The 11,667-nt window shown below is 44.4% G+C and overlaps 1 protein-coding gene across 1 annotated transcript in view; it reads right to left on the reverse strand.

The window, feature by feature from the left end:
• Positions 1-2,576: 2,576 nt before the first annotated feature.
• Positions 2,577-11,667, reverse strand: part of LOC143293684 (sphingosine-1-phosphate phosphatase 2-like) — a 31,677-nt gene continuing 22,586 nt past the window's right edge. The window contains exons 3-4 of the mRNA XM_076604842.1: positions 8,019-8,108; positions 2,577-5,040 (exon numbers count right to left, since the gene is read on the reverse strand). Coding sequence (XP_076460957.1) covers positions 4,474-5,040; positions 8,019-8,108 — 657 coding nt within the window. The 3' untranslated portion in view covers positions 2,577-4,473. The remainder of the gene's footprint in view (positions 5,041-8,018; positions 8,109-11,667) is intronic.

Consider the following 11,667-nt stretch of genomic DNA (forward strand, 5'->3'; position numbering starts at 1 on the left):
CCCATTGACGACGCCGCAAGCATCGGAATTTGCAATGTCGTGTTCGGTATGCATAGTCAGAAACTTGTCCAGTCTGTCACGATGATGTCAGTTCAAGAGGTTTTGGGCGGTGGTGAGCTCGTAACTGATAATTAGTAGTAAGTAGGTCTGCAGTGGCGGTGTGAACAATGTATGAGATGAAGATATTTATAGATAAGCTCTGCGGCCCGAGTCCGGTATTTTGACATCAGTATTTCATTCAAGTTGGTGATAAATTGTCATACCACTAAAGCTGTATGATAATTCTCATGCAATCATATAATTATAAACTCGGGGGAAAAAACCCCAAGCCACCGTGAACTGAATGATAGTTTTTGTGTACGAAAGTTTTTCATCTGTGGCATTCGGCTGAACTGAATTGTCACGTGGTTGTGTTTTTTAATACTTAAAAAAACACAACAACAAACAACAACAACAACAAAAAAACAAAAAAAAACACCTCTAAAAACAAAACACAAAAAAAACAACAAAAAAACAACAAAAACAAAAACAAACCCCAAACCAACCAACCAACCGGCAACCAACCAACCAACCAAAACAACAACAAACAAAACAACAACAACAAAAAAACAACAACAAAAAAACAACTTTGAGCAAGAATCGTCCTAGTGTTGTCTTTGTGCGTTAGTTTGGATCGGAGTGGGAAAAAACAGGGCGCAAATTTCCGGGCTGAAAATGTCACGTCGTCAGTGTGCCTGTCTCCAGCTAAACCTGATTCCGTGTGTTCTTCAGTCATTGCAGCAGTGTGTGTGTGTGTGTGTGTGTGTGTGTGTGTGTGTGTGTGTGTGGTGCCTGTGTGTGTGTGTGTGTGTGTGTGTGTGGTGCCTGTGTCTGTGTGTGTCTCAGTGTGTCTGTGTGTGTCCGATCAGTGCCAACTGTGTGCGTGCCGCCGTGGCATGGCTGAGTGAGCGCGGCGGTGCGGCGTGCACTGACTGATGCCAGTGCGTGCGTGTGCCAGTGTGTGTGTGTGTGTGTGAACTGATATGGGAATAGACAACTGGACAATTGACCGTGGCGGCCATTGGATGATTTGGGGTAATCACTCAGTACTACAAAGGAAGCACTGAATCATGTATTGTGAACCGAGTTGTCACTGAAGTCAGTGGACCATGCACCAGAAATAAAAAGTTTTAGGTCTTGCATGATTTTCACTGTGTCCGGCACAACTATTCGCAGTTTCCGGCATCAGTCGCAACTGAAAGCTGCACTCAGGCTGAAGCGCTTCAAGTTTAACAATGACCTAAAATTCACCGCTGTTTTATTCACTGAATTAATCTGTTCAATTTAATTGCTTTTGATACTGGTTAACCTAAAACAGAAATAGAAATGAATTCAGTACACACTGAAAAAAACTGCTGTCATTTCTGGTAGACTGATAGCGACGGATGTCTTCTGACCAATGAGTTTTATAGCGGCAAATTACGTCAACCATATCACGTGTTTCCTCATCAGTTTGTACTGATTCCACTGACGACTTACTGCGGCCGGGCGTGCAGACTGCATCTGGTTGTTGGCCTTTTCAAGGTCTTCGAGTTGTCGGCGCACAGCGTGTTGTGTCAACCTGACTTAAAACTCTGTCTCACACACACACACACACACACACTCTCTCTCTCTCTCTCCAGTCTCTCTCTCTCTCCAAGTATCGCACGCACATACAGAGAGAGAGAGAGAGAGAGGGACAGAGAGACAGATAGAGACAGACGTAGGCAGAGAGAGAGAGAACAACTTTTGTGTTTGCTGAAATTAGGACAGAGTTCGATTCTAACATTTTTTGCATTTACTCCTCCAATTTCCTCATGTGCTTATGAGATATATTTGCCTGTCTGTCCATGATAAACTGATAAGGAAATACGATAACTGAACAAGTGACTGTCAGATATCCACGGCCAGCCAAACAAGGGAAACGAAACTTGTGCTCGTGGAATGGAGTAATGACGTAGACTAGAACTGTCACGTAAAAGTATGTCCACCACTTGTATATGGTTTTGACGATACCAGGAAGTACGCGACCACTGTATATATACACATACGACCAGTTAATAATCTTCGTACTCAGTAGTAAATGCAGAATAATAACGAGTATACCTGCGATCATGGGAAAACGAAACTCGTGTTTGTTCAATTGAGTTCTGTCCCCTGATGCGACAGAGACGGGACGAAGCAATGGGAAGGCAAGGCTGTCACGTAAGAGGATATCAGCCACTTGTATATTTGGTTATAATACTAACCAGGAAGTATGCGAACACAGAGTAGTGATGTACGATCAAATTATGATTTTCGTACTCTGTTAGTTAATACAGAACAAAGACGAGTCTTTTCTGCAGCCTGTGAATGATGATCGTGTACACAAAGTAGGTATGAATGAAAACTAATATCCCCAAAGGCCGATATAAAATCAAAATTCCGCCACTGAATTCCACATAAACACGAACTCTGTCTGTCTTTTGCCTTTTCATTTTTTCCCTGCAAATAACAAGCCTCACACTCACACACACACATTCATGCAGACCACAGACAACTCAGTCCAAGGTCAGTCATTCCAGAAGATCCAAATAGTTTTCTTTATTTGAACAAATGACAATCATCTGTTTAATAAAGTTGAAAAACAAACAAACCAAGACGACCTTGCCACACCTGGAATACTGTAAACAAAAAAAACAACAACACGTTGCTGCTTAATGTAAATTACAAATTGTTGTAACTAACTGAAATAAAGCATCAGTAAACAGATCTCCCTCTCTTTCACACACACACACACACACACACACACACACACACACAATCACTACTTCCACCACTGACCAACACTAACAAAAACAGAGAAGAAACATCGTGCATACAGTACTTACAACATTTTTTATGTTAAGTTTATGAACATAAATAAAAATTAAAGAACATAACGAAAAATATATGCAACTGCATCTTATTGCCTCTACAGTCTGTTAACATTTCTTTTTCTAACATACTCGTAAATAGCAATGAAAAGTATAATGTGAACTCAGTCTCTCTCCCAAATGAAGGATATTTGATAAACCGTTTCACAACTGATTTTGCTTTGCTTCCTCAGCTGCAGCTTAAACGAGAGAAAGAAAAAGAAAAAAAAAGAAAAGAAAAAAAGCAACAAAACCCCCAAAACAGTAGGGAAATGTAAAGGAAAAGGGATAGGGGGTAGGGGTGAGGAGGATAGTAAATGGGAACACACACACACGCACACACACACACACACGCACGCACGCACGCAACACGCGCGGCACATTCACACACATACACGCGCGCACACTCACACACACCGGCACACTGTTCCAAGGGTGGCTGGTTGATCTGCGACTTACCAAGGCGATCAAATGAAATATATAATGAACACGCACTGATAAAGAGACAGAGACACACAGATTCAAAGTTATCCCCCATAAGTCCGCCGATTGATATGTCAGTTAAACAATATCCAGTTCTTGCTTCAGAAAATACACAATGTCAATCTGAGTATAAATGTTATTCATTTCAAATGTATGAATGAATACCAGGAAAAAAAAGTATACCTACAAGCACACGCTGTGTGATCTTGCATTGTTTTGGTGGATGCTTTGTTTTTTATGCACTCCATAATTATACAGTTTACACATTCACAGACATATACACAACTGAATACGCACACATGAACAGACACACACATATATACAGATACAGACACACACACACACACACACAGTCGGAGAGAGGCACGTGACTCCAATCTCCATATTTTCGTATGACACACGAATTCAACCACTCTAAATATAACAACACTGCATGATTAAAACCCAACAGAAGATCATATTCTCAATTGTTGATTATGGTGTGTATAATTGTTGATTACCATATGATTACAGTAGATGGTCCCCAATCTGTGACTGATAATGAGTGGTCCCTAATGCTCCCTTGCCCCCAAAATTGAAATGGACGGTCCCAAGTCTTTTCCGAGACTAATAATTGAATAGGCGGTTCGAATACAGTCCCCAAACCCAATGTAACTGATTGTGGGTGGTACCCAGCTCGCTCCTCCTACAACTGAAAAAGGAGTGGTCCCCAACATTCGCAACCCCTTGTAACTGATGATCTGTTTCCTTAATTTTGATAATGGGTGCCCCTTCCCCCCACCCCCTCCCAAACGGATAATGGGTGGTCCCCAACCTCCTCAACCCCCTGTAATATAAGTGATGATGGGATGTCTTTGATCCTCCCTATAACTGATAATGGATAGTTCCCAATCCAATCCCCTCTCCCTCCTATTACTCCAAATGTGGTCTCCAATCTCTCCTCACCCTCACCCCTCACCCCAGGCTTAACATAAGAGGTTTGAATGACTGTGAGAAGCTCCTTTAGCGAGGAGAGAGAGAGAGAGAGAGAGAGAGAGAGAGAGAGAGAAATCCCCTAGATCTACTACAACAACTACAACTACAGCACTTCCAAATAGAACCCCGGCCGCCCGAACCCCAGCATGTGGAACAGCAGCGGGTCCAGGAAGCTGATGGCCAACCCTAGACACAGGTAGGTGGTGTACGTGGCCCCGACCATAACCCCGGGGTGCTGTGCGTCCGGACGGTCCAGCCCGAAGAACCAGCTGAAGAAGCTGACCGTCAGCCGCTTCATCACCACCTTCAGCAGGTACACCACCGCCACGCCCACCACGAACTGCAGCAGCGACACGCCCACCCACGACAGCGTGGGCGGGGACACGGGCAGGTTCACGGGCCGCGGGACCACCTGGGAGAAGCCCAGCTGGAAGTTGAGCCAGACGCCGACGCCCAAGCCCACCACGACCGAGGTAGTGGTGATGGCGTCGCCCTTGGCCGAGGTCTTGCCCGGGCCGGAGGGGTAACAGATGGTGCAGAGGGCCAGGGAGGTGAGGACGAGGACCAGGGGGGCCAGGGGGTGGGTCTGCTGGTAGAGGTCGTAGCCCGCTGTCAGCGGGGACACCAGGAAGTAGAGGACCAGCGACACGAGGAACCCGCTCAGCACGTCCTGTGGAAGACAACACAAAGGAAAAGGGGGGAGGGGGTTAGGCAAGGCAAAGCAAGGCAAGTTAAAGCAATTTTATTTCCAATGAAATCCCACGGAGAATACAAGTATTGAAAGGTGCTACAGGAAAGATAATATAAAAAAAACCCAAAAAACACTGAACACTTTGAACATTTCGATACCACGAGTTATATACACCACAATTGTCCATATAAAACCCATCTGGTAAATAGGAAAGTTATTACGAAAATGCGCTTCAAAAAGTTCGATATCACGCGTTACACACAACACTATCTGCCAAATAAAACCCAATGAGTGTACAAGAAAGATATTTTTTTAAAGTGCAATTAATTCAACTGAAACACTTCCGATACCACAAATTATGAAAAAAAAAACAAACACTATATGCTACCGCCCAACCCCACCCCCTTTCCCCCAACTGGGGCAAGAAGAACTGAGGACTGCGTGGAGTAGTAATACGGACGGCAGTAATGGTGGTGGGGGTGGGGGTGGGGGGTTTACAGCTTTGCTTGTTTCCCATGACTACCGTCCCAGGTGGAAACAAGCACGAGACGTGCCTGCCAACACAGATGCGCGCACACGGTCATTGGATCAGGGATTTTACAGTGACGCTCCTTGATACTTCTTTCTGCCTCGAGACACACTGTCACGTACATGCGCACGAACACTAACACACCCACACACGCACCCCCCCCCCCCCCCCCAGTATCCCCCCCCCACACACACACACGCAGGGACAGAAAGAGGGAGACAGTCGCAGAGCGACAAACAGAAATACAGAGGAAGAAAGACACACATACTTTTGACAGAGTGTGACAGAAAGAGAGAGAGAGAGAGAGAGAGAGAGAGAGAGAGAGAGAGAGTCTCGTTATATGAAGTAAATAAATATTACTCCTGACGAAGGTAAACTCAACACAAGCTGGACTGTACCGGTCATTGAATACCATGTCCCCAACACACACACATGCACAGACGCGCGTTCGCGCATACACAGACACACAGACACAGAATAACCAATTATCGATATCTCGAGCCATGACAGACAGACAGAGAGAGAGACAGACAGACAGACAGACAGGGGTACATATAATGAGAGACGGAGACAGAGAGAGACGGGCAGACATACAACAGAGACAGAGACAGACAGAGAGACATTGATTATATCAACAGCACAAGAATGCCGAGTTGTAGGCTACATTGTTTACTAAGGAAATCGAACTCCCTACCCAGAAACACATAATTTTATGGTCAATATAATGTAAGACGCCGGCCTAGAGGCCACAAAGTGAACTGTTCATTCTCCATGCAACGTACAGTCCACCAGTGTTGTTATAGTTTTACATGGTGGCTTACATGTTCTGTTTTACATGGTGGCTTACATGTTCTGTTTTACATGGTGGCTTACGTGTTCTGTTTTACATGGTGGCTTACATGTTCTGTTTTACATGGTGGCTTACGTGTTCTGTTTTACATGGTGGCTTACATGTTCTGTTTTACATGGTGGCTTACGTGTTCTGTTTTACATGGTGGCTTACGTGTTCTGTTTTACATGGTGGCTCACCTGTTCTGTTTTTTACATGGTGGCTTACGTGTTCTGTTTTACATGGTGGCTTACAATTTCTGTTTTGCATGGTGGCTTACGTGTTCTGTTTTACATGGTGGCTCACCTGTTCTGTTTTACATGGTGGCTTACATGTTCTGTTTTACATAGTGGCTCACCTGTTCTGTTTTACATGGTGGCTTACATGTTCTGTTTTACATGGTGGCTTACGTTTTTACATGGTGGCTTACGTGTTCTGTTTTGCATGGTGGCTTACATGTTCTGTTTTACATGGTGGCTTACGTGTTATGTTTTACCTGGTGGCTTACATGTTCCGTTTTACATGGTGGCTTACATGTTCTGTTTTACATGGTGGCTTACGTGTTCTGTTTTACATGGTGGCTTACATGTTCTGTTTTACATGGTGGCTTACGTGTTCTGTTTTACATGGTGGCTTACGTGTTCTGTTTTACATGGTGGCTTACGTGTTCTGTTTTACATGGTGGCTTACATGTTCTGTTTTACATGGTGGCTGACGTGTTCAAGAAATTAACGTCCTGCTTCGTGTTGTTTACCAAGAAAAGGCACGACAACCACCAAACAACAACGACAACCACCAAACAACAACAACAGCAACAATAATCACCACCAAACAACAGCGACAACCACCAAACAACAATAACAACAGCAACAGTAATCACCACCAAACAACAACGACAACCACCAAACAACTAAAACAACAACTGCAACCACCACCAAACAACAACGACAACCACCAAACAACAACAAAGAAAAGGCACGACAACCACCAAACAACAACAACAACAGCAACAGTAATCACCACCAAACAAAAGCGACAACCACCAAACAACAAGAACAACAGCAACAATAATCACCACCAAACAACAACGACAACCACCAAACAACAACGACAACCACCAAACAACAACAACAACAACAACTATAATAACCACCAAACAACAACGACAACCACCAAACAACAACGACAACCACCAAACAACAACAATCACCACGAAACAACAACGACAACCACCAAACAACAACAATCACCACCAGACAACAACGACAGCCACCAAACAACAACTGCAACCACCACCAAACAACAACGACAACCACCAAACAACAACTGCAACGACCACCAAACAACAACGACAACCACCAAACAACAACGACAACCACCAAACAACAACAATCACCACCAAACAACAACGACAACCAACGACAACCACCAAACAACAACGACAACCACCAAACAAAAACAACTGACCACCACCAAACAACAACGACAACCACCAACACCGCCAATAACGACAACGACAACAACAACAACCACAAAATAACCACCACCAACAACACCACCAATAACAACAACGACGACAACAACAGACATAGAACAGACCAGGATGCTGTGCACTCCGAGGTAGAGACGACTGAGGCAGGTGGTGAAGCACCAGAGGAACGCCACACACACCACGGGCACCACGGGGAGCTGCAACACACACGTTTCAATGTGCTGAGGGATCGTTATATCATCGATACGCTTTCCTTCCTTGGCATGCAGCATATGGCTGTATGGTTATGCACACGCACGCACGCACGCACGCACACAGACAGACAGACACACACACACACACACACACACAAATCTTTTTTTCCCTCTCTACTTCCCCCCTACACCTGTCAACAGCCGGAAAGCTGAAGATGGAGAAAAAAAAAAGAAAAAAAGAAAGAAAAAAAAAAGGAAAGAAAGAAAAGAAAAAGAACGAAAAAAGAACAGAAAACACACTGATAATTGATGATAACGAACAGCTAAAGAAGCAGCAGCGTCAGCTACATTATTCTCTCTCTCTCTCTTCCTATCCTTTCTGTCCGCCTGTCTCTCTAATGCTCAGCCTCTCCGTTCTCCCTCTTTCTCTCTGTGGCACTGTGGTATTAATGTGTGTGTGTGGGGGGGTGGGGGGGGTGGGGGGGTGGGGGGGGGGGGGGGGGGGGGGTGTCGGTTGAGGCGGACAGGGGGCGGAGGGGAGAGGGGGACAGGCTGGATGTCAACGTCAGCTTCAACAGAGTTCATGTGTGGTTCGGGACACCATGAGTCATTTGAACGGTTCACCACAAAATCAATCGGTCAATGTTCGTCTGCTCGATGTCGAACTGCAGGGCAACAACAGAAACGATTACTTTTATACTTTTTAGAATTTTAAATTGCAATCGTTTTGTGGGAGAATAAGAAAAAAAATGTACAAAAGCCCTTTAGCATGACCGACTTTACGGGAAAAAAATCAGTAAGTGACCAACTTGCTGCCAAATCAATAGATCATTTGAAAATTGTATGCGTCACTGACCAATGACCAACACGAAACCTAAACCCCGAGTGAGTGTGTGTATGATTTATACGTAGGCAATGTACATGCTTTCGATGTGTATCGATTATTGCAGAACATAAGACCCAGTCTAGCTTTGACCCGCAGACGCCCACTATTCGAAATCTGTCGAAAGCCGTCTAGACTTGGACTTTGTCATTGCAAGCGTTGTTGACAAGTAATCGTGTGGCGATATTTTGACACAGAGATCGGGAACACTCCTTGATATATATATGTATACATATCACCTACCCAGATCTCCCAAGGCAGCCTGTCTCATGTCACAGTGGTCAAATGGGTCAGTAATACATATTGTATGTATGTCCGCCCATTAACTGCAGTCGGTTCTTGCCAACTTTAAGTCACGATAATACCTCTTTTTTGTGTGTGTAATGTATGTAACTGTATGAATGTGAACAGAAAGAACACACAGGGGCTGATACATCAGGTCATAAAAAGAAACAGACATTACATCACATCTGATACATATCAAATGCGAATAAGCAAAAGTCCATACTTAGAAGTCACATGGGCACGTAAACTACAAAACCGTGTGAAAAAAAACACTATTGAAGAAGGCATGATGATGGGAAAACAGAGATGAGAGAGAGAGAGAGAGAGAGAGAGAGAGAGAGAGAGAGAGAGAGAGAGGGGAGGGAGTAGGGGTGGGGTGGGGGGTACTCCATGACCTGCATGCAACTGAAAAAAATAAAGGAAGGAAGGACTGTGAAAAAACAACAACACCTTAAAAGTAGAGAAAGAAAAAAGTTACAGAAAGAACGAGAAAAAAGAAGAAAAAAAAAGCAGAGCACACCACACATTTTGTCAGTTTTAAGACCTGAACTAAACAAACAAATAAGCAAAAAGAATGGAAAAAATATCCAGAATGCTCCGTAGTTATCAATCAATCTTGGAAGACAGTGTCCCTTCAGTTGCACAGTTAACATTTATTACCAAGTGGACTTTTCTACAGAATTTTGCCAGGAACAACCCTTTCGTTGCCGTGGGTTCTTTTACGTGCGCTAAGTGCATGCTGCACACGGGACCTCGGTTTATCGTCTCATCCGAATGATTATGGTCTGGGTGCAATGCATGTTACGGGTATGAATATTGTTTTAAACTTTTCAACCTCATTAGCTGGTACGCACACACATACACACACGCGCGCGCGCGCAGATATATATATATATATATATATATATATAGAGAGAGAGAGAGAGAGAGAGAGAGAGAGAGAGAGAGAAGCGCTTTTACATACATGTGTAATATTAGACGATATAAACATAAAATGTGTGTGTGTGCGTGCGCGCGTGCATTTGTATATGTGGGTGTGGGTTTGTGCGCGCGCGTGCGTGCGTGCGTGTGTTTGTGTCTGTGGGGAGGGGCGGGGGGGGGCGGGGGGGGGGGGGGGCAGGGCGGGTGCGGGGGGGAGGGGGGGTGCGGGAGGACGTGCGTTAGAAGCAGCAACAGCAGCACCGAACTGCACTACCACCACCACTACTGCTACTACTACTACTGCTACTACTACAACAACAACGACTCCATTGATGGATTTTGCCGAAAGGTGACCTACACAGTTCTATAAATAAAATAATTATAATGGTACAATTTTTTGTACAGCGTTTCCTTGACCTGAATACAGACCTAACCATTCAATCAATGATAACCTTGCTAGTGTGTCCTCTCTTGACCCAGAACGAGATAGAAACCGCCCCCTCCAGTTGCACTCAGACAACATTTTTTTTTTTTTAATTTTAAGAAAGGATGATAACAATACTACGTCGATATTTTTTTAAAGTATTGTTGGCAGTTTTCCAGAAATATCCTGTGCCATTGTCTCTCTGTACTGCTGTGCTCTCTCTCTCTCTCTCTCCCTCTCTTTCTTCTTCACACGCGCGCGAGCGCGCACACAAACTTTTTCTTTCTGTCTTTCTTTCTTTCAGATGGCTTGATGTAAAAAAAAAAAAGCAAAAAAAAAAGCAGTTGTCGCTTATTCAATTATTGAAATAAAAGTATGACTGACTTTAAAACAAATACACACTTTCTCACTCTGTCTCTCTCTCTCTGCCTGTCTGCCTCTCTCTCTCTCTCTGTGAGTGTGTGTGCATGTCTCTTTCTCTCTGTGTCTCTCTCTGTTTGTCTGTCTCTCTCTCTCTACTTGTTTTTCCCTCAGCCAACCTGAATGTGGAGTGCTGGTTTAATCAGCAGTGTCTGATCAATGCGTACGGACAAGGCGCACGTGACTGGTAGTCCTAAAGGTTAGCACGCGCCTTCTGTACACAGTCTCCCTCGTCCCTGGATACGGAGTCGATCGTACGTTCTCGTGTACCTTTTTTCTCGTATATTGATTGTTCCCCGATACGTAGGGCGCACCTGTTCATGTTTTTGTAGGTCGTGTGCGGGGCGTGTGTCTATGTGTGGGATGTACAGACACGGAAATTTTGTGAACACCTGTGTACATTTGTCATCAGAGGATGTATGCAGGTACGGTGTGTTTCGTACATGTATGTGTAAGAGAGAGAGAGAGAGAGAGAGAGAGAGAGAGAGAGAGAGAGAGAGAGAGAGAGAGAGAGAGACAGAGACAGAGAGAGAGAGAGAGCGAGAGAGTGAGAGTCAGAGTCAGAGAGAGAGATAGAGAGAAAGGGAGAGAGAGATGGAGTCTTACTCTCTCTCCCTTGCTCTCTCTCT

Source organism: Babylonia areolata, chromosome 19, assembly GCF_041734735.1.
Source record: "Babylonia areolata isolate BAREFJ2019XMU chromosome 19, ASM4173473v1, whole genome shotgun sequence".
In the NCBI taxonomy this organism is placed as follows: domain Eukaryota; kingdom Metazoa; phylum Mollusca; class Gastropoda; order Neogastropoda; family Buccinidae; genus Babylonia; species Babylonia areolata.